The sequence below is a fragment of the Danio aesculapii genome, chromosome 5, assembly GCF_903798145.1.
Source record: "Danio aesculapii chromosome 5, fDanAes4.1, whole genome shotgun sequence".
Classification (NCBI taxonomy): domain Eukaryota; kingdom Metazoa; phylum Chordata; class Actinopteri; order Cypriniformes; family Danionidae; genus Danio; species Danio aesculapii.
In genome coordinates, this window is record NC_079439.1 from 23,125,013 (window position 1) to 23,150,488 (window position 25,476).

General features: G+C 37.9%; 1 protein-coding gene across 1 annotated transcript in view; it reads left to right on the forward strand.

Moving 5' to 3' along the window:
• The window catches only part of gab3 (GRB2 associated binding protein 3), a 48,977-nt gene extending 23,714 nt beyond the window's left edge, over positions 1 to 25,263 (forward strand). Inside the window, exons 3-10 of the mRNA XM_056457600.1 lie at positions 9,703 to 9,907; positions 12,300 to 12,700; positions 14,103 to 14,155; positions 14,292 to 14,520; positions 18,611 to 18,701; positions 19,000 to 19,084; positions 21,370 to 21,483; positions 21,748 to 25,263. Of these exons, the coding sequence (XP_056313575.1) occupies positions 9,703 to 9,907; positions 12,300 to 12,700; positions 14,103 to 14,155; positions 14,292 to 14,520; positions 18,611 to 18,701; positions 19,000 to 19,084; positions 21,370 to 21,483; positions 21,748 to 21,864 (1,295 nt within the window). The 3' untranslated portion in view covers positions 21,865 to 25,263. The remainder of the gene's footprint in view (positions 1 to 9,702; positions 9,908 to 12,299; positions 12,701 to 14,102; positions 14,156 to 14,291; positions 14,521 to 18,610; positions 18,702 to 18,999; positions 19,085 to 21,369; positions 21,484 to 21,747) is intronic.
• The last annotated feature ends 213 nt before the right edge of the window (positions 25,264 to 25,476 follow it).

The window sequence follows — 25,476 nt, forward strand, 5'->3', positions numbered from 1 at the left end:
ATGCAGACTTAAAGATGCAGACTGAATCCATATAAGAACGACGCTGTAATCTAGGCGAGGTCTTATTTTAATATTCTGTTCCATTCCTCCATCTCTCTTCCTTTCTTTCCAATAGTCTGCAGAGCAACAGCTGCGTCACAGACTCAAACACACGTGTTTGTCATAGTGCAGACAGATCACAAGTGTGTGGCATCGCTTATCCTCAACTAACAACAAACAACTAACATCCCGATCTGTGTTCATCTGCTATTTTAGCAAGAGAACACGTTTATATTAAACGTAGCACAATTATTAATGTAGAGTACAGGGGAAATGTTAGCAGTAAGCATGGCTAATGTGATAAACCAAGCACAGAGTGTGAGAGAAACCACAAGTTACACATTACTTAGAAAGATAACAGAAAGATGAGTGATACAGGGTTTCAGACATGGAAGTAGATGGTTACTGTTTAATACACAACATGCTGGACAGTTGTATGAGCCTCTTAACTGGCAGATTCGGAAAGATAAAGCTAATATATACAGAACAACAACACATGCATGGATAAAATGACTTTAAGGAACACTCTGCTTTTTTAAATAAGCTCATTTGAACTCTAAGTCCCCTAGAGTTAAACATTTGTGTTTTGGCATTTTTTAATCGATCTCTGGATCCAGAGCACTTTTACCTTAGCTTAGCATAAATCATTGAATTAGATCAGACCATTAGCATCTTGTTCAAAACATTTTTTAAACAGTTTTGGTAATTTTTCTATTTAAAGACTGACTATTCTGTATTTACATCATGTATTAAGACTGACAGCAAATGAAAAGTTGCTATTTTATATGGTGGAACTAAACCCTCATTGCGGCGTAGAAAGCAAGAATCTATGCTGCCATACCATGCCTGCATCCAGGGGCGCCACTGGCCGGTACGTCCCCTATGAAAACATTTCGTGGGTATCACAGAGGATAGTGAAGGGCGGTTGGGGAGTTGGGTGATGGTGGACGAAAGCCAAGAGCTGGAGGGCCCCCAATAGTATCTCTGGGGGCCCCAAAATGGCGTGGGCCCTTAGAACTTTTACCCCCTAGCGCCGCCCCTGGCTGCATCCAGTGCAATATTACTATGAAAAATATTCCCCAGCTAGACAACATCACTTTGTAATATCATTGCATCTGCTGCATTCATAGTACAGTAGTTCTCTTATTTTATCTTTTTGTACAAGATGCTAATAGTACAATCCGATTCAATAATTTATGCTAAGCTAAAAGTACTCATACCAGCCCAAAAGATCAGCTGAATAGAATCAAAAATGCTAATACTGTTTAATTCTAGGGGACTTGTAAAATGAGTTTATTTTTATTTATTTTTTTAACTAAGGTGTAGTGTTCCTTTAAAACAGTGGAGGGCCACAGCTCAGCATACACTGTAAAAAATGGCCGTGATTTCAAAGGTAAAAAACTGTAAAAATGCTACAGTAAAAATCTGTAACCTGGTATGTTTCCTTAATATATACGGCGAATAACCGTAAATTGGCCTTTCCAGAATTCCCTGACTTTAATTTTATGCGTGTTATCATACTGGTGTTTAGTAGCTGTGTAAATGACACTGAGCACCTTCTATACACTTAAACACTTTTCTGCTTGTGAGAAAAGTTGTTTGTGATGAGCTTTGATTTGTTATGCAACTTTCTCATCACCACCTGCATATGGCTGTGCTAACGTGTCTTTCTGTGTAACAAAAAATGTGTAGATGTTGGTCATTCAAAATACAGACATATTACATCTATTAATTAATGAAATACGGAAGTTTTTCCGGAACCGTAAATTACTTTTACGGTTTGTACCGTATTTTTTAACAGTAAAACACTGGCAACCACAGCTGCCGTTTTTTTACCGTAAATTTTACGGATTTATTTTTTACAGTTTAGTTCAGCTTCAACCACCTCCAACTCACACCTGCTTAATAGTCTCCAGTAGTCTTGAACACCTTGATTATTTGGATCAGCTGTGTTTGATTAGGGTTGAAGCAAAACTGCAGAGCTGCGGCACTCCAGGAATCCAGTTTGAGATCTGTGCTTTAAAGTGACAGTTCAACCAAAAATGAAAATTACCTCATTATTTATTCTCCCTTATGCAGTTTAAAACTTTCATAATTTTCTTTCTTCTTCTGAATATGAAAGTAGATATTTTGAAGAATGCTTATTGTTTATTGCACCCATCACCTTCCAAAATTACTATGATTGTCAAGGGGTGCCAGCTACTAGCATTCTTCAAAATATCTTATTTGAGTTCAACAGTGGTTAGCACTGTCACCTCACAGCAACCCCGCTGGTTCGAACCCCAGCGGGGCAAGTTGGCATTTCTGTGTGGAATTTGCATGTTCTCCCCGTGGTGGCGTGGGTTTCCTCCGGGTGCTCCGGTTTCCCCCACAGTCCAAAGACATGCAGTATAGGTGAATTGAATAAACTAAATTGGCCGCAGTGTATGTGTGTGAATGTGAGAGTGTGTATGGGTGATTCCCAGTACTCGGTTGCAGCTGGAAGGGCATCCGCTGTGTAAAACAAATGCTGGATAAGATGGCGGATCATTCAAATAAATGGACTAAGCCGAAGGAAAATGAATGAATGAATGAATGAGTTCAACAGAAGAAAGAACTAGTGTTTGGTGAGTAAATGATGATATAAGTTTCATTTTTGAGTGAACTATCCCTACAAATCGTTCTTCGCGTTGCTTGTGTCTGAGATGAAAGCCAGAGGTGACTATCAAATTGATTGTTGAAATACTGAATGCAGTTTTTGAGTAGGGCTGGCCAATGAGCAATATTTTATACAGATATTTCAATAATCGTAAGCTTTGTGTATTTTAATGGCAGACATGCATGCGACAACAGCCAGTTAGTGAATATTGACTATACATTTATGTACTGCAAATGTTTGATGTGGTTTTATCTACAACACAAACTCAAACATGGGATGTTCACTGATTTAATGTTATGTTTTGCAGTTTCATTCAATAAGGACATGAGCATCTCCAAAGCTGCTCTGAGAATCACTCTTACAAATATTGTACTGTTTTAAATGAGGAACAAAAACATCAAGCAAAAACAAAACAAAAAGCATCAGATCACACTGAAACTGAAATATCGTCATAACAAAACCATCAAAATAAAGTCTTGTTAAACTTGAAGAAATCATAATTGAAATATAGTGCTAAAACTTAATTAAATATAGTGGTAAAACTAAAATAATGACAACAATTACTTTTTTTTTTTTTTTTTTACAACTAAGGTATTTTTTCTCACCCATGATTTCATTTAAAAAGTCTGTTGTGCAGCAGCTTATTTGACCAAAAACTTGAAGTGCTGTTTATTTATAAACTAATTTCAAGAGGATCACGTGCTTATAATCAACACGGCTGGCATCTGTCATATCAGATGATTACTGATGCAATATAAATAACCAGAGCTTTTCACTCCAGTTATCTTCATCTTGAAGTTCCCCTCCTTCCACCCCTACTTCCTCAGCTTTTTTCCGATAGGGCGGCACGTCGGCCCAGTGGCTAGCACTGTTGCCTCACAGCAAAAACACCGCTGGTCCAACCTCCTATCGGGTCGGTTGGCGTTTCTGTACGGAGTTTGCTTGTTCACCCAGTGTTCGCGTGGTTTCCCCCAGGTTCCCCGGTTTCCTCCCACAGTCCAAAAACATACACCATAGCCAATCGACTAATCCAAATTATCACCTAAGAGAATCTTAGTTTTTACTTCTTACACGGCGACAAGCAGGGGAGTTCTCGAGACCTACCTGAGCTCAAACTCCCCTCTCGCCCTTCTAACGGGAGGGAGCCACGGGCTCGAGAATATTACGAGCTTAGGGCTTGTTCCCGGGACAGCATGCCAATTGTGCTTTATTGATCATCAGCTAAGTGTGAACTCTTGAAATTCATTGTTTTGATGTAAATACACTGTTATATTTCTTTTCATTTATAATGAACACAAAATTTTGGGGAAAATAAACCAGATTTCATGGAGTCAGCTATCAATAAGGTATGGAACCTCAAAAATACTGTGATAATAATTTAGGCCATATCACTCAGCTCTATTCTGGAGACAGAAAGTTTTAGTCACTGTTTATCGGCTGACCTTGTTTTAAGGCCCAGCAGGACTCCTGTGAAATGGAACTCAGCATATTATTTACAAACAGACCCTTTGGCAACAAGGCAGATGGACAGCAGGCTGAGAGAGAGAGCAAATCAGAGATTGTAGCCACACCTGGGAGGCCCACAGTTTCAGATCCTGCTTCAGGCCACATGTCAAGACATTCAGAACACATGTTGGCTTAAAACCATGTGGTGTCCTGTTAAACCTAACGGCTTCTGTGAACTTTTGTGAACTCAAATGTCGATAATCTGCCAGGGCTACGAGTTACAGAATACTGTAATATCTGTGCTCTCACTCTGACCTATCACTATGACAATTGCTTGCTGTGTCTGTGCTCTCACTCTGACCTGTCCCCACGACAACTGCTCGCTGTGCTCTCACTCTGACCTGTCACCATGACAACTGCTCGCTGTATCAATGCTCTCGCTCTAACCTGTCACCATGACAACCTTTCACTGCAATGGTGTTCTCGTTTTGACCTGTCACCATGGCAACTGCTCGCTGTGTCTGTGCTCTTACTCTGACCTGTCACCATGACAACTGCTCACTGTATCTGTGCGCTTGTATTAACCTGTCACCATGACAACTGCTCACTGTATCTGCACTCTTGTTTTAACCTGTCACCATTACAACTGTTCACTGTAACGGTGTTCGCACTCTGACCTGTCACCATGGCAACTGCTCACTGTATCTGTGCTCTCACTTTGAACTGTCACCATGACAACAGCTCACTGTATCTGTTCTCTTGTATTAACCTGTCACCATGACAACTGCTTGCTGTATCAATGCTCTCGCTCTAACTTGTCATTATGACAACCTTTCACTGTAACAGTGCTCTCGCTCTGACCTGTCACCATGGCAACTGCTCACTGTATCTGTGCTCTTGTTTTAACCTGTCACCATGACAACCTTTCACTGTAACAGTGTTCTCGCTCTGACCTGTCACCATGACAACTGCTCGCTGTTTCTGTGCTCTCGCTTTAACCTGTCACCATGGCAACCTTACACTGTAACGGTGTTCTCACTCTGACCTGTCACCATGGCAACTGCTCGCTGTATCTGTGCTCTTGTTTTAACCTGTCACCATGACAACCTTTCACTGTAACAGTGTTCTCACTCTGACCTGTCACCATGACAACTGCTCGCTGTATCAATGCTCTCGCTCTAACCTGTCACCATGGCAACCTTACACTGTAACGGTGTTCTCACTCTGACCTGTCACCATGGCAACTGCTCGCTGTATCAATGCTCTCGCTCTAACCTGTCACCATGACAACTGCTCGATGTTTCTGAGCTCTCGCTTTGACCAGTCACCATGACAACTGCTAGCTGTTTCTGGGCTCTCGCTTTGATCTGTCACCATGACAACTGCTCACTGTATTAATGCTCTCGTTTTGACCTGTCACCATGGCAACTGCTCGCTATATCAATGATCTCACTCTAACCTGTCACCATGGCAACTGCTCACTGCATCTGTGCTCTCGCTTTTACCTGTCACCATGGCAACTGCTCACTGTATCTGTGTTCTCGCTATAACCTGTCACCATGACAACTGCTCACTGTGTGTGCTCTCACTTTGACCTGTCACCATGACAACTGCTCACTGTATCAATGCTCTTGCTTTGACCTGTCACCATAGCAACTGCTCACTGTATCAATGTTCTTGCTCTAATCTGTCACCATGACAACTGCTCACTGTATGTGCTCTCGCTTTGACCTGCCACCATGGCAACTGCTCGCTGTATCAATTCTCTTGCTCTAACCTATCACCATGACAACTGCTCGTTGTATCAATGCTCTCACTTTGACCTGTGACCATGGCAACTGCTCACTGTATCAATGCTCTCACTCTAACCTGTCACCATGACAACTGCTCACTGTATCTGTGCTCTCGCTTTGACCTGTCACCATGGCAACTGCTCGCTGTATCAATGCTCTCACTTTGACCTGTCACCATGACAACTGCTCGCTGTAACTGTGCTCTTGCTTTGACCTGTCACCATGGCAACTGCTCGCTGTATCAATGCTCTCGCTCTAACCTGTCACCATGACAACTGCTCACTGTATCTGTGCTCTCGCTTTAACCTGTCACCATGGCAACTGCTCGCTGTATCCGAACACTCGCTCTAACCTGTCACCATGGCAATTGCTTGCTTTATGTGCTCTCTCTCTGACCTGCCACCATGACAACTGCTTGCTGTATCTGTGCTCACACTGGCCTGTCACCATAACAACTGCCCGCTATAACTTTATTCTCAATCTGACACAACAAATTCTCGCTGCTTCTTGTCTTTTACACTGACCTTATCACTTTCACAACTTTGTACTCCGTCTCTCTCCAATGTCATTTTTATTCCTTCTATGACCATCACCATAACAACACACCTTATTGTATCTTTACTGTCCCTCTGACTCTATTACCACGACAACTGCACACTGCAGCTCTAAAATCACATACCATAACAACCTTGGACAGCAAGGGTAAATATAGCTCCATATAATTATTAAAGGATTCTGACAGCAGCTGTAGAAATGAAGTGGTTCAAACTGTGAAACTGTTATGAGCTTATACCTTTGGGTAAATCATATAGATGTTTACCGTAAATACAGGATCAGGAAAAATCATTTAATACAGCCACAAGCCTGGCGTCTCTCCGATTTTTATCAAAAAAAAAAGAAGTTGTGAGTCATTGTCAGTTATTCAAGTGCTGGATACCCAATAAGGCTCTGCCAAAGAAGCAACGTTTACATGAGCCCACTCAATCCCCCTCAGATTAGCATGCTAGCTGCAACGTGATCAAAAGCCGGTTATCTACAACTGTTTACCCACAATGTTACTGTACCTCCACATTCAGGCACGTAGCCAGCCTGGTGAAAGGGGTGGTTCTTTTTTCTTAAAATATGGATGTTTTTGCAGTTATATGCCTCATTTTCTATTTAATCATGAGGTTTAAATACTTTTTAAGCACTATGTTTTGCTGGATTAGCTTGTTGGTCATCAACCACACTTTTTGATGTACCAAAAACATTTCCTATAGATTAAGACGAACTAAAATATGAGAATAATACACGTTTTTCAAATACAAATGTATTACATCAAATATTATTAGGAAAGAGCATGCTGTTCAAGTTTTAAAATAAAAACTAGCCTATTGTCATTTATGAGGCAACCACAAACTGGCCTGCATATTCAACTTTCCTCAGTCACGCTGAAGCAACAGCCAAAAGAGGATTCTGCTTGGTCTTAAAGGGGTGGTTCACAGTGTATTTTTAAGGCTCGTTGTGTTTATAAGATGCAAAGCAATGTGTGCTCATGCTTGACTTGTAGAAAATCACAATTTTTTCATATATTTTACTTTGATTTTATACAGCTACACGGCTAACATGAAAACCACTGTCATATTTTCTAGTTCCTTTAAAAGGCCCACCCTCAAGAGGCTCTGATTGGTCAGCTAACATAATTTTCTGTGATTCGCAGATAGGCTCCACATCACTCCCCTACAAGCATGCGCTTTTGCGCTGTGTAAACAGTCCAGTCAGAGCAGCTGTTAGCTATGTTAGCTGCCTGAATCAGACAGAAATGAAGAGCACACAGCTCATGCCTGCTCTCTAAAATAAAATCTAACAAGTGTCTTTCACATATATTCGGAATAAGAATGTGTAAGTAATATGAAACGTTCACATATCTTTTGTGAATTTGTTATTTGAGATGAAGAACACACGGAAACCGGACACATAGAGAGACACGCATAGAGAGACACTGCACGCGCTGTTGAAGATTGTGGCTGTTTATGGGGGTTTGACTGATAAATATGAATTTGTAGCTAAATTGTTAACTGTGCCAAACAGTATTTCCCATTGTTTACATCCTTGATTACATCCTCGCTCCAACATAATGCTAACGCTAGAAACTGTGCATGTAGTTGATAAATTTTAACAAATAAAAACACTAACAGGTTGTGGCTCAGAATCCACAGCTTCATGGATTGGAGGAGTTTTTAGCCGAATCCAGCACTGACTGAACTGGGAGAGATTCTGGAAGTTCTCCTTTGTCAAATTCTAGCTATATATTTTTTAGAATTTTCTGGAACATAATTAAAATTAAATTGTAAGCACTTCTCTTTTTGTGTCATGTCCTTTTGAAGCCCAAATTCAGAAACAGAAGAAGCTCTGTGGAAATGGCAGCGTTTGGAGGGCATTTTAGCTTTCTCTGCTATTACATTACAGCGCCTCTGGCCACGCCTCTGCGCTGCGCAGGGTGTGTGCACGAGGTGAATGCACATAACCAGAACCCCTTGTGATCTCACTAGCCCGGACGTATTTTTTGTTGTCCCCAAAGTTCGTTCGCGGTAGGCTTTGCTAAGCTAACTCTGTAAAAGCCAATTTTTTGGAGACCCCTTTGCATTGAATTTTGACCGTATCACATTCAGAGATGTTGTTTATGTTCACACAGCTACATGACACATAACCTAAAGTTTGAAATATGATATTGTAGTGGACAGCCCGTTTAAAGCCTTCTTTGATGGTTATTTTCACAATTTATTATGGCATAGCAGTGAAAATAGGACAAATGAGCTCATGTGTGGGATAAATTCTGGACCTTTGTCAGTGAGGGGTGGGTATTTCGAACATCCCCTGGCTACGGGCCTGACATTACTCACAATGGCTTTCAAGCACCAGCAGGTTGAGTGTGATATCAGACTCTCAAACAGTGAGTCACCAAGGGGTGCCTCTGTTTATGGGCAATAATATTTTATTTGATTATTTAAATTGCTTATTTAGTTAATGGGTAACACTTTATTTTGATGGTCCATTCGAGTATTAGTAGACTGTCTGCTTAATATCTGCTGATACTGCTCCTTCAATGACATTTAACTGACTATAAGAAACTTTTCAAGTACATGTCAACTTACACTAACCCTTACCTCAACCTAACAGTCTACTTACAATCGAATGAGAATTAGTTGCAATGTAACTTAAATTCAACAAACGGACCATCAAAATAAAGCGTGACAGATTAACACAGATTCATAAAGCAAGAGCTGTGTCTCAAATTCATGAAGTCAATCTGATTTTCACAACACACTAAGATATGACCCTGGAAATGGCAAAAAAAGAAAAAGAAAAGCTTTTCACAGTGACCTTTATCTGAATTATTTCGACTCAGTTCCACCTTCCAAAAATATTTTGCTTACGGTTTAAAAAAGAAGCGATTACACCCCAAAAAACAAGCGTGAATGTGTCATGTGTTTCCAGTGCGTGTAACAAGCATGAGCGTCACATGCTTATCTGTGGGACTGAGAGCTTTAGAAATGTCTGCCCACTACTAGTGAACTGTTGAGTCTAAACAGGAAGAGAAAGTGTGTGTGCGTGCATGTGTGTGTGACAGTGGGTTATGGTGTGTGGACGGTGGGGGGAGGGGGGGCTGGCAGGGGGTGATATGGTCTGCCACCTTCTGGTAATTAAAAGCGTATAGGTACATCAGAAATTTCACTTATTATTTTGACGTTTAAAAATAAATTATGATTTAACGCTAATCTCTTCTCTCTCTTTCTTTTTTGATAGAATCAATGGACAGTCTAAATCGCACGCCCTCTTCCCAGCAGCCCTCTCCAGCACTTTCTCCTCATGTTTCTCTTGTGACCAATCAGGACACAGTAACCATCGACAACCATGCTGTCTTAGACAGGCCAAGCGAATCAGAGATCAGCCCTCCACTTGACTACCTCTTCCTCTCTCAGTGTGAAACCGGCACCAAAAGCATTGTGAGGCAAGGCCCTCCCTATTTCTTATGATCACACGTTGCTAAAATAATAATTACCTGTTAATCTCAGCACAGAAATGAGATTCATTCCATGTGGCACCAGACTATTGGTTTTTCCTCTGATCTGATTTAATAAAGATGACTGAGAGAATAAATGACAATAGAAAAATCTCTCAAGCTTTTCGCTTCAGTGAAATCTTTTGATCTTGGTCACTGCAGCAGAACACACAGGGATTTGATTCAAATAATATCTTCAAGGACTTGAATGTAAAGTAGGGGCTTTAGAAAAATGCCCTTTTATTTTGTAATGTGGTTGTTTGGAAATCTTAATATTACTGTTTAAAATGTCATTCATCTGAGTCTTTAGAGTCTCACAATCCATCCAAAATCCTTCTGAATTGCTGCTCAAGCAGCCACCTTGATGTCAAAACCTTTATGTCCATTTGACAAACACAAATAGGCATGAGGCAATAACCGTTTTCAAGGTATATCGCAGTTTAGAAAATTCAAGGTTTTAAAACCACCAAAATGTTCTGCTATAAGGTATGTGTAAGATTTTTTTATATATATTTATTTTTTTAGGACAACAGTATCTCCAGCAGAAAAGATATCCAAAGATGCCGTTTTAAACAATAAAGAAATCTGTTTTTGAAAATAATAAAGACAGCAGAAGTCAATGATTCATTTGCATTATTTAGTCTAACATGTTTACTGTTTCTCAAAATATATTGTGTTCACAGGGGAAAAAAGTTGTAGTTTTTTTACCCAGACATTTATAGCAGTAATCGCAATACCTTGAAACCGTGATATTTTAATCCAAGGTTATCATACCATCAGAATATTATACCGGCCCATGCCTATCCACAAATTGAAGCCTTTTTGATAACCAAAATGACACAAATAGTATTATAAAATAAAAAAATTTATTATTTATCTGAGAGCTTCAATTACAAATTGTAAATTTACACTGGATTTTGTATCCCTACTAGGGTTGTCGCGTTACCATTTATTCATGTTACGATACTATCCCAGCTGAAGTATTCCGATACCAAGTAGTATCGCGATGCTGTAATTCAAAACTCAAATCTATGAAATAAAGATAATTGCCAGAAATACTATATTTTATGTTATAATAGGTCTACTTGAATTGAATTAATGATTCCCTTATTATTAAAAAAAAAGTATTTGCACGTCACTTCACCTAAAATGTATTCATTCTTTTTGTTTATTTTGTAGATAACTGACCAACAAAAAATACATTAAAATAAGGATACAAATTATACCTAATTAAATTTGCATTAATAATATAATTTGTATTTTTTAAACCAAATTAGGCTTTAAAAGTGGTCAAAAAATGAGTTTTGATGTTTCCAGTATCTATTGTTTTTTTTTTTTCAGTCTTATCGGGTAAATAATTAAAAATGTAACTTTATGAGTTGTTCTTTTTAAGAGATTGTCGCAGTTGTTGTAGCTACTAAATCATATTGACAGGAGTAGAAATGAAGTGATTTAAATTCAATCTGAAGCATCAGAAAACGTGCAATAGGCTACCATTAAATGCGTGAATTCTACAGTTTGCAAACTTAAAGGGCTCCCCAGACTACTCAAATAAAATGGTCTATTGCTGCACAAACAGGTGAGCATTTTAGTAAACCATAAATGACGATACCGTTTACAAACTACAGTGGCACCACCAGTATTTTGGAGCCATAGTATCACGATCCTACCATAGTACTGGTAAACCGTGCAACCCTAATCCCTACATGTACTATAAACTCAAAACGACATCAATTTTAAAAAGCACTGTCATTTTGCATTGTCATTTTGACATCAAGGTAGTGAACTGACATCAAATCAATTTGTTTTTTGACATCAAGGTGGCTGCTGGAAAGTAGTATTTCTTATTAGAACAATTAAAAACAGTTGCTTAATATTGTTGTAGAAATGTCAGATTCAATGATGAATAGAAAGTTTAGCAGAACAGCTTTTATTTTAAATAAGAATCATAACATTAATAATGTCCATTTCAATCAATTTAATGGATCTTTGCTTGCTATAAACATTTCTTGTGTGTTTATACATTCATTCTGTCATTTTCCTTAGGCTTAGCCTCTGTGTTGTAAAATGTATGCAAATTTAAATAAGTACTCATACAGCAGAGAATGCCTGTGTTTTAAAAACAAATGTGACACTATGACACAACATACCACAGATTTTCCATATGAATTCCCAGAAGACTAAAAATATATTTAGGAGTAGAGTTTCAACACGTTTTGTTCTGAATAACATTTATATATTAACTAATCTCCAAAACAGTGTTCTGTGTATATGAAAACACTGTTGTTTTAGTGTGCATGCTTATTTCTCGTGTTTATTTTGTATGCTTTTCTTTCGCCAGGTGTGACAGCATCTCTAACTCTGAACGTTCGTTTGAACAAAGCTCGTCCGAGTACACGGAGGATGTGTTTAGCCCTACCCCACGTATTGACTCCTCCCCTTCCCCTTTCCTGTTGACTGGGGTGTCGGAGCCCCCTTTCAGCGCCCCCTGTGGCCAACTCTCTGTCTCCTCCTCTCTGTCGTCCTGCCTTTCATCTCCCATCTCTCTGCGCCCACCGGACATTTTCAGATTCGACCGGCTCTTCTGTGTGGCATCAGAACCACAAACTCCTCCTCCCCTCCCACCCAAACCCACACACCTTTCTGATCAACACAGTAATGAGGATACCAGCCGTAATCAATCACAACCTGCGCTCCTTCCTCGCAGGACGTCACTTTCAGCAATTGACCACTTTAGGAGAGGTGAGCGAGCATACACACAAATAGGGCTGTGCAGTATGATGATATAAACTCACCGGCCACTTTATTAGGTACACCTGTCCAACTGCTGGTTAACACAAATTTCTAATCAGCCAATCACATGGCAGCAACTCAATGCATTTAGGCAAACCAAGCATCAGAATGAAAGGTGATTTAAGTGCCTTTGAATGGTTGTTGGTGCCAGACGGGCTGGTCTGAGTATTTCAGAAACTGCTGATCTACTGGGATTTTCACGTACAACCATGTCTAGGTTTTACAGAGAATCGTCTGAAAAACAGAAAATATCCAGTGAGCGGCAGTTCTGTGGGCACAAGTGCCTTGTTGATGCCAGAGGTCAAAGGAGAATGGCCAGACTGGTATAAAGGCAACAGTAACTCAAATAACCACTCATTACAAATGAGGTATGCAGAAGAGCATCTCTAAATCCACAACACGTCCAACCTTGAAGCTGATGGGCTGCAGCAGCAGAAGACCACGCCGGGTGCCACTCCTGTCAGCTAAGAACAGGAAACTGAGGCTACAATTCACACAGGCTCACCAAAATTAGACAATAGAAGATTGGAAAAATGTTGCCTGGTCTGATGAGTCTCGATTTCTGCTGCGACATTCGGATGGTAGGGTTACAGTTTGGTGTAAACAACATGCAAGCATGGATCCATCCTGCATGGTATCAACGGTTCAGGCTACTGGTGGTGGTATAATGATATAGGGATATTTTCTTGGCACACTTCGGACCCATTAGTACCAAATGAGCATCGTGCCATGCCATGATCGTGTCAAGAGTATTGTTGCTGACCATGTCCATCCCTTCATGACCACAGTTTACCTATCTTCTCATGCCATGTCATAAAGCGTGAATCATCTCAGACTGGTTTCTTGAGCATGGCAATGAGTTCACTGTACTCAAATGGCCTCCACAGTCACCAGAACTCAATCCAATAGAGCACCTTTGGGATGTGGTGGAACAGAAGATTTGCATCATGGATGTTCAGCCGACAAATCTGCAGCAAGTGTGTGATGCTATCATGTCAATATAGACCAAAATCTCTGAGGATTATTTCCAGTATCTTGTTGAATATATGCCAAAAAGGATTAAGGCAGTTCTGAATGCATCTAATAAATAAAATGGCCAGTGAGTGTATGTTGTAAGGACAAAAATAAAAAGTCTATCATTTCATATTATGCTCTATCATTTATTTCATGGTGTCAGAAAATACACCTTTTACAATAATACTTTGCAATCTTGAAAGTAAAAAGTTTACATTGTTCATTTTATTTAGCACATACAAATATTCTCAATTAATTATTGTCTACTAAAAGATGTCTATAATATTTGTTTTACATTATATTTTAGCATAATACTATAATAATTTTTCTTTTTCAGGAGAGTTTGACAGTTCTGGAAGAAACTGGAACAAACGACTGAGCCTCAACTTGGTAATATTCAAATTTAAAGCAGTCAAATGAGACTGGTGAAACTTAAACAGACACCGTAAATAAACAATGATTTGAATTTTCACTGGCAGTAACCAGATGCATCACAGACTGTGCCTCTCTGTATCTCTATTTTTAGCCAATATTTCTGAATACCACAGTAACTGAAAACCACTGTGAGGATTCATATGTGCCCATGGCCTCCCCACCAATCAGCTGCACTGATGTCACTTCAGATGGCTACATACCCATGAGCCCCTCCACCCTGCCCGTCTCCCTACTCACCAACGGCAAACCAGAGCTGCCCTCGCCTTCCAATCCTGACCTTGAGCCTCCTCCAGTCGACCGCAACCTTAAACCAAGAAGACGTAAATATTTTTCAACTCTACGATTGTAACATGAAGGCTCTGATATACTCCCAGCTAAATTCTTTTTAGTTCTTTGTTTAGGGCTATAAAGTTAGAAAGTATACTGTGCAGTAGACTGCTATTTACTGTAAGTGTTAAACATTGAAAAACAGTGTCTATAAGGCACCTTTTCAGTTTATTTGACTCAGAGAAACCTAATCTCGACAGACTAAACAGATGAAAAGAACATTTGCAAATTAAAGAAGGTGGAGCCCTGGAGCCATCCCCACTTGTTGCATAGACCAATGCTAGTTCAAAGGCATTTAACAGTTAAAGAAAATGTTATGCTTTGGCAGTTTATGCCAGTGTTGCCAGATGTAGCTGATTACAGCCCAAAAAGTGTGCAAAACCCACCCAAATGCAGAAATAACTGCCCTTACAGTTAAAGGCTATCATGGGGGTGCTTGTGGCGATCGTAAGCAGGTATTAAGTGAAGAGCAGGGGGTGAAGAGGTTGGGGTGGGAGTGGTTGGTTCTCTTGGGCTTATTGTATCCAAGTAGTAAGTGAAGAGCAGGGGGGTGGTTCGCGTGGTTCTCTTGGGGCAATCGTAACCTATAACCGGGTCATAAGTGAAACCGCTCAATCTGGCAACACTGTTTATGTTTCCAGTATTGTCCATATTTATTCATTCTCTAATTTCGCTGGATGTATATTGGAGTATTTGGTATTCCACGTTGAGTATGTTTACATGGACACCAATAATACGATTTAATACGATTAAGACAATACTCTAATTAATAATCTACCATGTAAACAGCAATTTTTGATTAATTTAATCCGTTTAAGGTCATAATCAAACTTAACAGAAATCGGATTAAGATGTGGAGTACGCTAATTTTAGTCGCAACATTAAAGTGCAGTACAGATGTGTAAACACCTTAAATTATTACTGTCATGTAGGATTTCTGCACATTTTGTGACAGGATAGTCTATACACAAACTGCTGTTTGACAGTAATCTCTACACCTACAGAGTCAGTGAAGAACCACAGACACCTGCATCGCGAAATGCGAATGTTTTTTTGCGCATACACCGTGCGATATTAAATTCCATTAAAACAACACTTGTCCAGCAGTTCATACTCGCATCCAATATCTCGTTTGTAACGGGGGGGCATGCATGAAATGTTCCTGAATTTAAGTAAAAGTGCCAAACTGCAGTTAAAGTTAACAAATTAAAAAATGATACACCTCAAATTACATGAAACTCAGGATCATGAATGGAACATTCAAAAAGCCGCTCACATAAACACCTTAATCATATTATTGTCTTATTCAGATTAATCCAAATAATTCCATTACTGATATCCATGTAAACATAGTCACTGTGACAGACTTTAGATGGAATCATTTAGAAAAGGAAATAAGCATATTTAACACATGCTAAATATGTTCTGCCAATGACTAGTATCTTGCTCAAAAACAAGATGTGAGGTCATAGTTTTAAGATTTTGCATTTCTTTTTTCTTTTAAAGATGCTTTCTCAAGTATTTTTAAAGAGAGCGGTGTGATGGTTGGTTGCAATTTTTACTAGTCACTAGTCTCATAAAGTAGTTTCCCTGACTGATAACGTTAATTAGCTAATGTCAGAAAAGCAAATAGAGAAATGGAAATGATCGCATGTGAGTAAAGGTATAGAATAGTGATGCACATGTTAAAAATGAATTAGAGGAAGAACAGTGGCTGATATAAGTGTCACACATCACACAACCACATTTATTTCTGTTTAAATTCAGTTTGTTTTTACTACTGTGCAGTTTATTGGCAGCTTTACGTATTACACAATGAACATAATGACATCACCTATACTTTATATCATTGCTTATATATAATAACATTACCTGTTAAAAGCTATTAATTACTTATTAAAGTAATTAGCAATTATTAAAGTTATGGTAACTAATAACTTTTCTGATTTTAATTGCACAATAATATGCACCTTTTTTAAAGCTGCTTTGAAACAATAATCATTGTGAAATGCAGTATACACATAAACTTGAATTGAATTATTTCAGGACTGCAGAGAAATTTACATGTTAATACATTTTTGTGACGTCTGAAGCAGAACTTTCTTTCAAACCAGACAGCTTTACGCGTTCAAGTCTGTGCTAAAATATTTCGCAATAGATTTCCAGTTAAAAGTTTAAATTGAAATCGAAAAACAAAACGACCACGTGCCTTTCTTGAATAAATCGGTACATGAAATGCAAATGAATTGCAAACCAACCACGTGTTTTAAACCCGTTCGCCTGAATCAAGTGAATCATTCATGGAACAGTCAGGTGTCGTGGCCTAGTGGCTTAATCATGTAAATGGACGAAATAAATCTTCAGTAGGCTATTATAAGTACTTTTCTTATATATTAAATGACCCGATATTTACATATCTTGTTCAAAAACAGGATGTGAGGTCATAGTTAAGATTTTCCATTCCTTTTTTTTAAAAGATGCTTCATCAAGCATTTATAAAGAGAGTGATGTGATGGTTGGTTGGTTGCATTAGTTACTCGTCACTGGTCTCATAAAGTAGTTTCCCTGATTGAAAATGTTAATTAGCTAACATCAGAGAAATAAGCAAATGGAGAAATGGAAATGATCGCATGTGAGTAAAGGTATAGAATAGCAATGCACATGTTAAAAATGAATTAGAGGAAGAACAGTGGCTGATGTAAGCGTCACACATCACAACCACATTTATTTCAGTTTAGATTCAGTTTGTTTTTACTACTGTGCAGTTTTATTCTAGTTCTTATTTTATTTAGTTTCAATACCTTAAGACTTTTTAAAAACCTTCTCAAAATATTTTAAAACCTCGTCGCCACTTCAAGATCTAATCAGTATCAAACCTGTAACTTATTAAACAGTTGTAGTTAAATAAATCAATGCAAAACAACCATGCAACAGAACTAAGTAAAGCTTGGAAGAAACTAAGCTTGAAAGAATAAAATTCCGCAATTGTTTTCGGCGACAGGCTTCAGCTGCTGTTTAAACTCGTCTTTCTCCAACCAGGAGTACGCAAACTTACATTTTACTACATGGAGAGAGTCACATCTCCATCCCACGTTTGTCGCAATTTACATGACATCACCTTGACCGAGTAGCTTGGCCGGACACGCCCTGGCCCGAACCAATCACGTGCACAGAGCATGCCATTGTTAATATTAGGAGTAAAATAAATATATTTATGGAGTCAAACATTATTATTTTTGTCAAACACTTTGGACAAAGCTTGAATAAAATTGAAGACCTTGTAAAAACGCAATTAAGACTTTTTAATAACTTTTAAGGGCCTTAATTTTCTCATAATTAATTTTTCTCAACTTTTAAAACTTTTTAAGACCCCACGGACACCCTGCTTTTAAATGTTTTGGGAAAGGTACTGTACAATTATATTGCTGTGAGAAATAGATTAGCATCTTAATGTTCAAACAGGGTTTGGTCTGCTCATGTGTGTTGGCCACAACTGTATACAGTATGTGTGAAATTCTTACTTGACTTTAAAACTGATCATTTAAAGGGATAGTTCACCCAAACATGAAAATTATGTCAACGTTTACTCACCGTTTACTCATTTCAAACTTTTAAGAGTTTCTTTCTTCTGTTAAACACAAAAGAAGATATTTGGAATAATGTTGGAAGCCTGTAACCTTTGACTTTTTACCATTTGTTTGTCCTATTACGGATGTCAGGTTTTAGGCTTTCAGCTTTAAAATGCCTTTTGTGTTCGGCAAAATAAAGAAACTCCTTATTAGGAACCACTTGAGGGTGAGTACATAGTGAGTAAATTGCTTTTTTTTGATGAACTATCCCTCTAAGCTAGCTAGACAAAAGCATGAGAGGAAGAGCACGGTCGGGTCAGAGACACAGAGCAGGAACCACAGACAGCAGCTTTGTGTCTTGAGAGCAGGAACAGGGTTCTTTCAGGTCATGCACCTTCAACACAAAGAAAATGCCTCATTATGCTCAGTGAATGTGTTTGTTTGTTAGTTCTATGTGGATGAGAAAAAAATAAAAGATATGGAGTGTTTAACTGTTCTGCATTGTGTTTGACAGCTCGACCGCCGCCTTTAGACTTGCGGGGCCTGTCCACCATTTCTGAATGTCCTTTCCATGTTCCCCTCACACGCGCCATGACAGAACCCAGGTGCAATTTGCACAACACTGTCACTTAATTATGACAAACACACATTTACAGGTCAACATGACCCAAAACAGATCCTCTGCAGCTCTATTTTCCCTCTCAATCCCTTCTTTCTCTGTGTCCTCTTGTCTTGTCACCTGATCTCTGTTTCCTGCCTCTGCAACTCCTAAAGCTTTCTAGTTTACATGTTTGTGAAGCTTATAAAATGTCACACTGATGTTTTAAGTTACTCTGTTAGCGTAAATAATGGTGACACTATATTTGAATGCTGAAGTATTTTGTGTTGTTTGTTTGTTTCCAGCACTTCACTTCAGTGTACTCCCTTGGACAGACGGCGTGTTTGGTGCTTAAATGGCTCTGAACAGGATGGCAGCATCACGCCAACAGTAACACAACTTCCTGTCTAACTTAGCATCTCATTAATCATTGCTTGCTCTATTTTTTCTTAATGCTAGAAAGATCAAAAGGGCAACAGAAGGAGGAAAATAAATAAATAAATACATAAAAAAAGTAAAAAAAAAAACTTGTTTAGAAAAGCCCCCCTCCCCCCCCCCCCCCCCCAAAAAAACTGAAACTTATGGAAAGCGACTTGCAAGAAAAAAAATTCTATTGTGCCACAAATTATAAATTCATTCCCTTAACTAAACTATATGTCAGCAAATTTGACTATTGTATTAACCTGTTTAAAGTTCACTGTACACACAATTTACTAAACGGTTTTACTAATGGTCACTACCTCATTTCAAATGCACACTTTTCATTAATTCATTACCGTGTTTTAAGTATAGCAGGGGTGTCCAAACTCGGTCCTGGAGGGCCAGTGTCCACCACAGTTTAGCTCCAACTTCCTGGATGTTTTTAGCATACCTAGAAAGAGCTTGATTAGCTAGTTCATGCATGTCTAATTTGGGTTGAAACTAAAATATGCAGGACACCAGCCCTCCAGGATTGACTTTGGACACCCCTGATGTATAGTATAGTATACGTTTGACTATTTTTTTACCTCATTTTAACTTCATTGTGAACACATTTTATTTATTTGTTTCTAATTTTAAGTTATGTGAGCACAATTACTAATTAGTTTCTTTGATTGAAGTATATTGTGTGCACTTTTTACTAACTGATTCTATTGTTTTAGATGTATTGTTTGTAAGATTTTTACTAATTTGTTAACTCATTTTTCGTAGCGCGTGTTTAGGTTTTACAAATTTGCTACCTCATTTTATATAGAGTGTGGGTAGTTTTTACTAATTCTTTACCTCATTTTTGTATAGCATAAAGGTTTTACTAATTAGTGGCCTCAGTTTTTTTTTTTTCAAAAACGCAACACACTCTTAGGCAAATTTACTACCCTTTCACTAAGTTAGTGGAGGTTTTTGCCCCATTGACTTCCATTATAACAACATTTTTTTATTGCAAATCCATGACAGCATATAATCGTGTATACTTGATTGTTGGTGGTTTTTCCTTTTGGAAAGATGTGAAATTTGTCATTTTTGCTGTCGATTATCAGAGTGCAAAAAAAGCATAGTTTACGGTTTTTATATGAGTATAGCGTGTGTGTGTGTGTGTGTGTGAGAGAGAGAGAGAGAGAGAGACCTAACCACCTCATCTATCAGAAAATGGTAAACATAGTGGGCCCTATCATACACCCGGCGCAATAAGACGTAAGACATGTATGGCTTGATTTGTTGCTATTTTCAGACCAGCGCAACAGAAATTTTCACGTGCCACGTTGTTTAAATAGCAAATCCATTTGTGCCACTTTGTGGACTCATGGGTGTGCTAGTCTGAAAAGCAAGCGTGTTAAGGCGCGTTAGACCAACTAAAAGCTAGTCTAATGTCCAGCGCAGAGCATGTTAGTTTTGCACCTATATGGGTTCAAATGCTAACACATTGCTTAATACTCACAGGATGTACAGAAATACACAAATACCTTTACATGTGAATGGAAATTAAAGGATTAAATTGTTACAAAAATTATTATTATTATTTCCAACATAAATATTTTAAAAATACTGCCTCCATGCCTCCTTCATGTCCGGGTGCTTTTTTCAGTTTATTCATGACAATTACATTAGTACTGTATAACATTATTAGCAGTATTATTTATTATATGCATATTTATATTTGTTTTCATAAAAATAAGTTTAGATCTGTCCACATGTCAGGTTTGGGAGACATATGCATCACCATATAGTAGGAAGTGTGTTTGGATATAACTCAGTTTTTTGACCACACTTCATTATTATTGTTCATTTAGATAAAGGCTTGAAGGTTTGGGTTTCTAAAGGGTTGACGCTGCTAACTGATGATCAAAAGTAAAAATGACAAATTTTACCTTTTCCCAACAGGGATGAATGCATGATTATATGCTGTCATGGCTTTGCAATCAAAAAATGTCATTTTAATGAAGTCAATGGGGCAAAAACAGCCACTAACATAACGAAAGGGTAGTAAATTTGAACAATACACAAGGGTTACAATAATTTTGCAAACAATTGACTAATCTGTTTCCTTGTTTTAAGAGCATACAATTTACTAATATTTTTTTTTACTAATTTGTTACCATGCTTTAAGGACCTGGTTTCTGAAAAGTCAGCTTTTCGATCGTATAAATCAATATGAAGCAGTATTAAAAGCACTATGATCATATTTACCCTTTGTTCAGGACTCTCGGCAGATGTTGTTTCCATCTTGTGACTCTGCTCCCTGGATGAGGCCTTCTCAGCTGGATTACTTGTCACTTGACTTCAACTCTGCCTCTCCGTCACCTGTCCAGAAGGTCAGTGGTAGACTTGTAGAAATACTCAAAAAAGACTCTATTACAAACACTCATTTAGTGAGTGTGTGTTGGGTTTTAGTACTATCTGTCGTAGTGATCCATTCTGGTGCTCATCATGAATCTTCATTGACTCAGTATTTCCTGTTTTGGTGACTTGTTGCTTTATCATCGCTCAGCTATAAACATGACACGGCGCAAAATCTGCCTGCAGTTTTGATAACAGTTAGTCATGCTTATTCATGTTTTTATTGTTGATGCTTTCAGAAACCGTTGCTGGCAGACGAATACAGGGTGGATTATGTGAAGGTAGACGAGAAGAAGACACAGGCTTTACAAAGCACCAAGATGGAGTGGAAGGATGTCCGTCAGTCAAAACCCTAAAGACTTCTGTGGGGGGGATGAAAAAAAGATAATCCATTCAAACTGTTACATGGTTCAAAACTTGATTTGTTCTCATCTCCTACAATTTCAGGTACATTTTACACTGCTGTGAAAGGAGGCAGTACAGATATGAACATTAAGAAACAAAATGCCAGATTATTCAGGAAATTATTCCAGAATAAAAGACTGTAAATGCAGGGAATCATGAGTAAAGCTATTGGTTTTGTAGTCTTTAAACCAGAGAGAGTTTGCTAAGCATTGGTGGTTTGTAAAGTTAAGATTACTTAGTTCTACAATATAAATTATTCAGTCATAACATGACTAAATAAGGAAAAATCAGTTAGAATGATTGAGTTTATGTGCACACTTACCATTAATTATTTTGTGTTCAGTAATATCTTTAAAATCATTCATGTTCACCAAGGATGTATTTATTAATAAATTACTGTTTTAATAATGATATCTATTCCAGTAAGGGCAAGATGAATTTTCGCCATCATTACGCTTCAGTGTCAGATGACACTTCTCCTTCAGAAATCTTTATAATACGCCGATTTGCTGCACAACAAACATTTATTATTATTAAAGTTACATTATGAAAGCAATTAAATACGTAATTCCTTAAAAAAATTATTAATTTCTTTACCAAAGAAATTGTACATAGCCGTAGTGCACATTGTTCTAAACAAGGTATTCAAAACAAATGTTTAAGACGTGACTGCGTAATTTATGTTAAAAAACAAGGTAATCTACATTAGCAAACTGACATCCAGACAATGACAAAAGCATTACAATCTAATCTAAAAACATCTCCAAATCCTCAACAGAATGTGGTTTTTGTCCGACTAAGGTAAATGAACAGCAAACTATTAATAAAATGAGCATTAATTATAGACCCTTTTCACAATATGCAGATTTACTGCATAACAAACATTTTTAATAAAGTTACATTATGGATCTATTTGCTGTCACTTTTAAACAACTAAATACATCATTGCTGAATAAAATGATTCATTTCTTTACAAAAGAAATCTCACGAGCCGAAAACCGTTGAATAGTGCACATTTTTGTAGACACATTTTAAAATTAAAAGTTAAGATATGACTGCGTATTTTATATTGGAAGAACAAAGTGGTCTACATTAGCAAACTGACATCCAGGCAATGACAAAAGCATGAATCTCATTTAAAAACATTTCCAAATCTTCAACAAAATATGATTTTAGTACGACTAAGGTACAAATGAACAGCAAAATATTTATAAAACGAGCATTAATAGTTGATCGTTTGCTTACCTTAACATGTGTCCTTGGTACCTTTATTTTGAAATAATTCCCTGAAAGCAACAGCTGTTTTTCACGACTGATGTATGAGACTCGAATATCACATTGCTGCTTCGTCCCTATTCGCATATTTATACAGTACTACGTCCTAAAAGTATATGTACTTTTTTGTGACAGGAAAAATATATACTTCTGAATGTGAAACAGAAGAGTATGCAAGCTTTGGGACGTACTGCTTCCTCGTTAACAGATCGTTATGTTGCTTAATTATAAGCCCTGTCAATCATCCACACATCATCCACATTTCTGTCTTATTTAATTTCTTACCTTACTGGAGAAGCAGCAGCAGGATAATCTGCCATTCACGAGTCTTTCATGCAGAGAAATCTCCTCAGGTCTTTGGATAATTCTGCATTCAGATGTTAATGTCCAAACACGTCTTTATATAAGTTCAGTATTGTTGTTGCAGACGAAATATAACACAGAAAACGCGATTTAAATATTTTCCAGTTGACTAAATATTGATTAACAGTCAAACAAACATTTTTACCGAAGCCTCTCTACTTAATGGCTGGTCTCGCGCGTCCATCATGTTTGTAGTTTATTTACACTTTTCACCGATTCAAAACAGACCTGCAGTTGGTGGTGGTGAAATTATAAATTTGTGTTGATTTCTTTTCGCTGATAAGATATACAGCTAGATTCTCGTTCCTGTGTAACTCAGGCAATACTTCCGGGTTTCTTCCCACTGCAGCCTCGATTTCACTTTTTAAATGGCGGACACGTGAAATCAGTCTATATCAGCGATGGACGTTTCTACACTTACATTTTTTTACTGGAAATAGTAAACCATTGGCATACTCTTTTCAACATACTACGGTTTGGGACATACTTATTCTATTTTCAAATACTATTTAAGACGGATAGTATGCGAATTGGGACGCAGCATGCCTTTTTTGTGAATTCTGAAATAATGTTTTCAAGGGTGTCATGAAGTCTCTAAATCAATGGTCTCAAACTCAATTCCTGGAGCTCTGCAGAGTTTAGCTCCAACCACCTCCAACTCACAACTGCTTAGTCTTGAACACCTTGATTGGTTGGATCAGCTGTGTTTGATTAGCGTTTGAGCCAAACTGTGCAAACCTGTGAACATTAATTTATTTCAAGTATTCCCCAAAGTGATGTTTAACAGAGCAAGAAAGGAATCGAGTTAGAGGCCTATGCTTTAAGTCATAGGTCTTAAACTCAATTCCTGGAGGGCCGCAGCTCTGCAGTTTTTCTCCAACCCTAATCAAACACAGCTGATCCAACTAATGAAGGTGTTCATGACTCTTTTGAACACCTTGATTAGTTGGATCAGCTGTTTGATTAGGGTTGGAGAAAAACTGTGCAGAGCTGCAGCCCTCCAGGAATTGAGTTTGAGACCCATGCTTTAAGTGAATATGAATATATTACGTATTTATGATGTGTACAATCACTGATGGGCGTCACAGAAAATCAAAATGTCTCTTGCACTGATTAAGAAAAACATTGGAGACAAAGTTTAGCATGGACAATGTATTACAATAAGAGAGTCGAAGCACTGTAAACCACACACTGTGACTGAACGCTGAATCTAAATGAAGGAAGCTAATATTTAGAAGGGAAATCTGCCTTTTCTTTTTTTAGATTGAATGTTGTGTGAATATTGAATGTTTAATATGTTAAACTACTGTCACGGAATCATGAACGTCTGTCGGACACTTATCGGAATGTATTTTCCACGATTAACAGGCATTATGAATGTATTTGTGTCTTGGGTTGCCATGTCACTCTGTGCTTATATGACATTCGCTGTATTGACGAGCACAACAACTATCACTGTGACGTTCATCGGATGTTTTTCAGTGTATGCTTTATTGTTTCATGAAGAAATGTAATACATGAGAGAGAGAATGACCGAGGTGTGTGTGTGTGTGTGTGTGTGTGTGGGGATGTAAGTGTGCGCAGAAATTTAGAGACCTACTAACCTGTGTGAATCAATGGATGTTTATCCGTCAGCAGGTAATATTGTGATGCGTATTGAACACAATAAATCACTTTAAAACAGTTCAGCTCAATAAACTGAAATCAAATGACTGTTCTTTTTGATTATTACATTTGCATTAAATGTGTACTTGCTACAATTGCGTAACTTGTTAGTAATATTATGTATTATTAAGTGTCTTATGTTCACTACTCTATCAACGCTTTTATTTAATCATAAATACAGTAGCCTAAATATTGTAAAATAAAATCATACTCCAATTTAAACTTCACTAAATTTCACACATTACATGTTTTATTGTCAA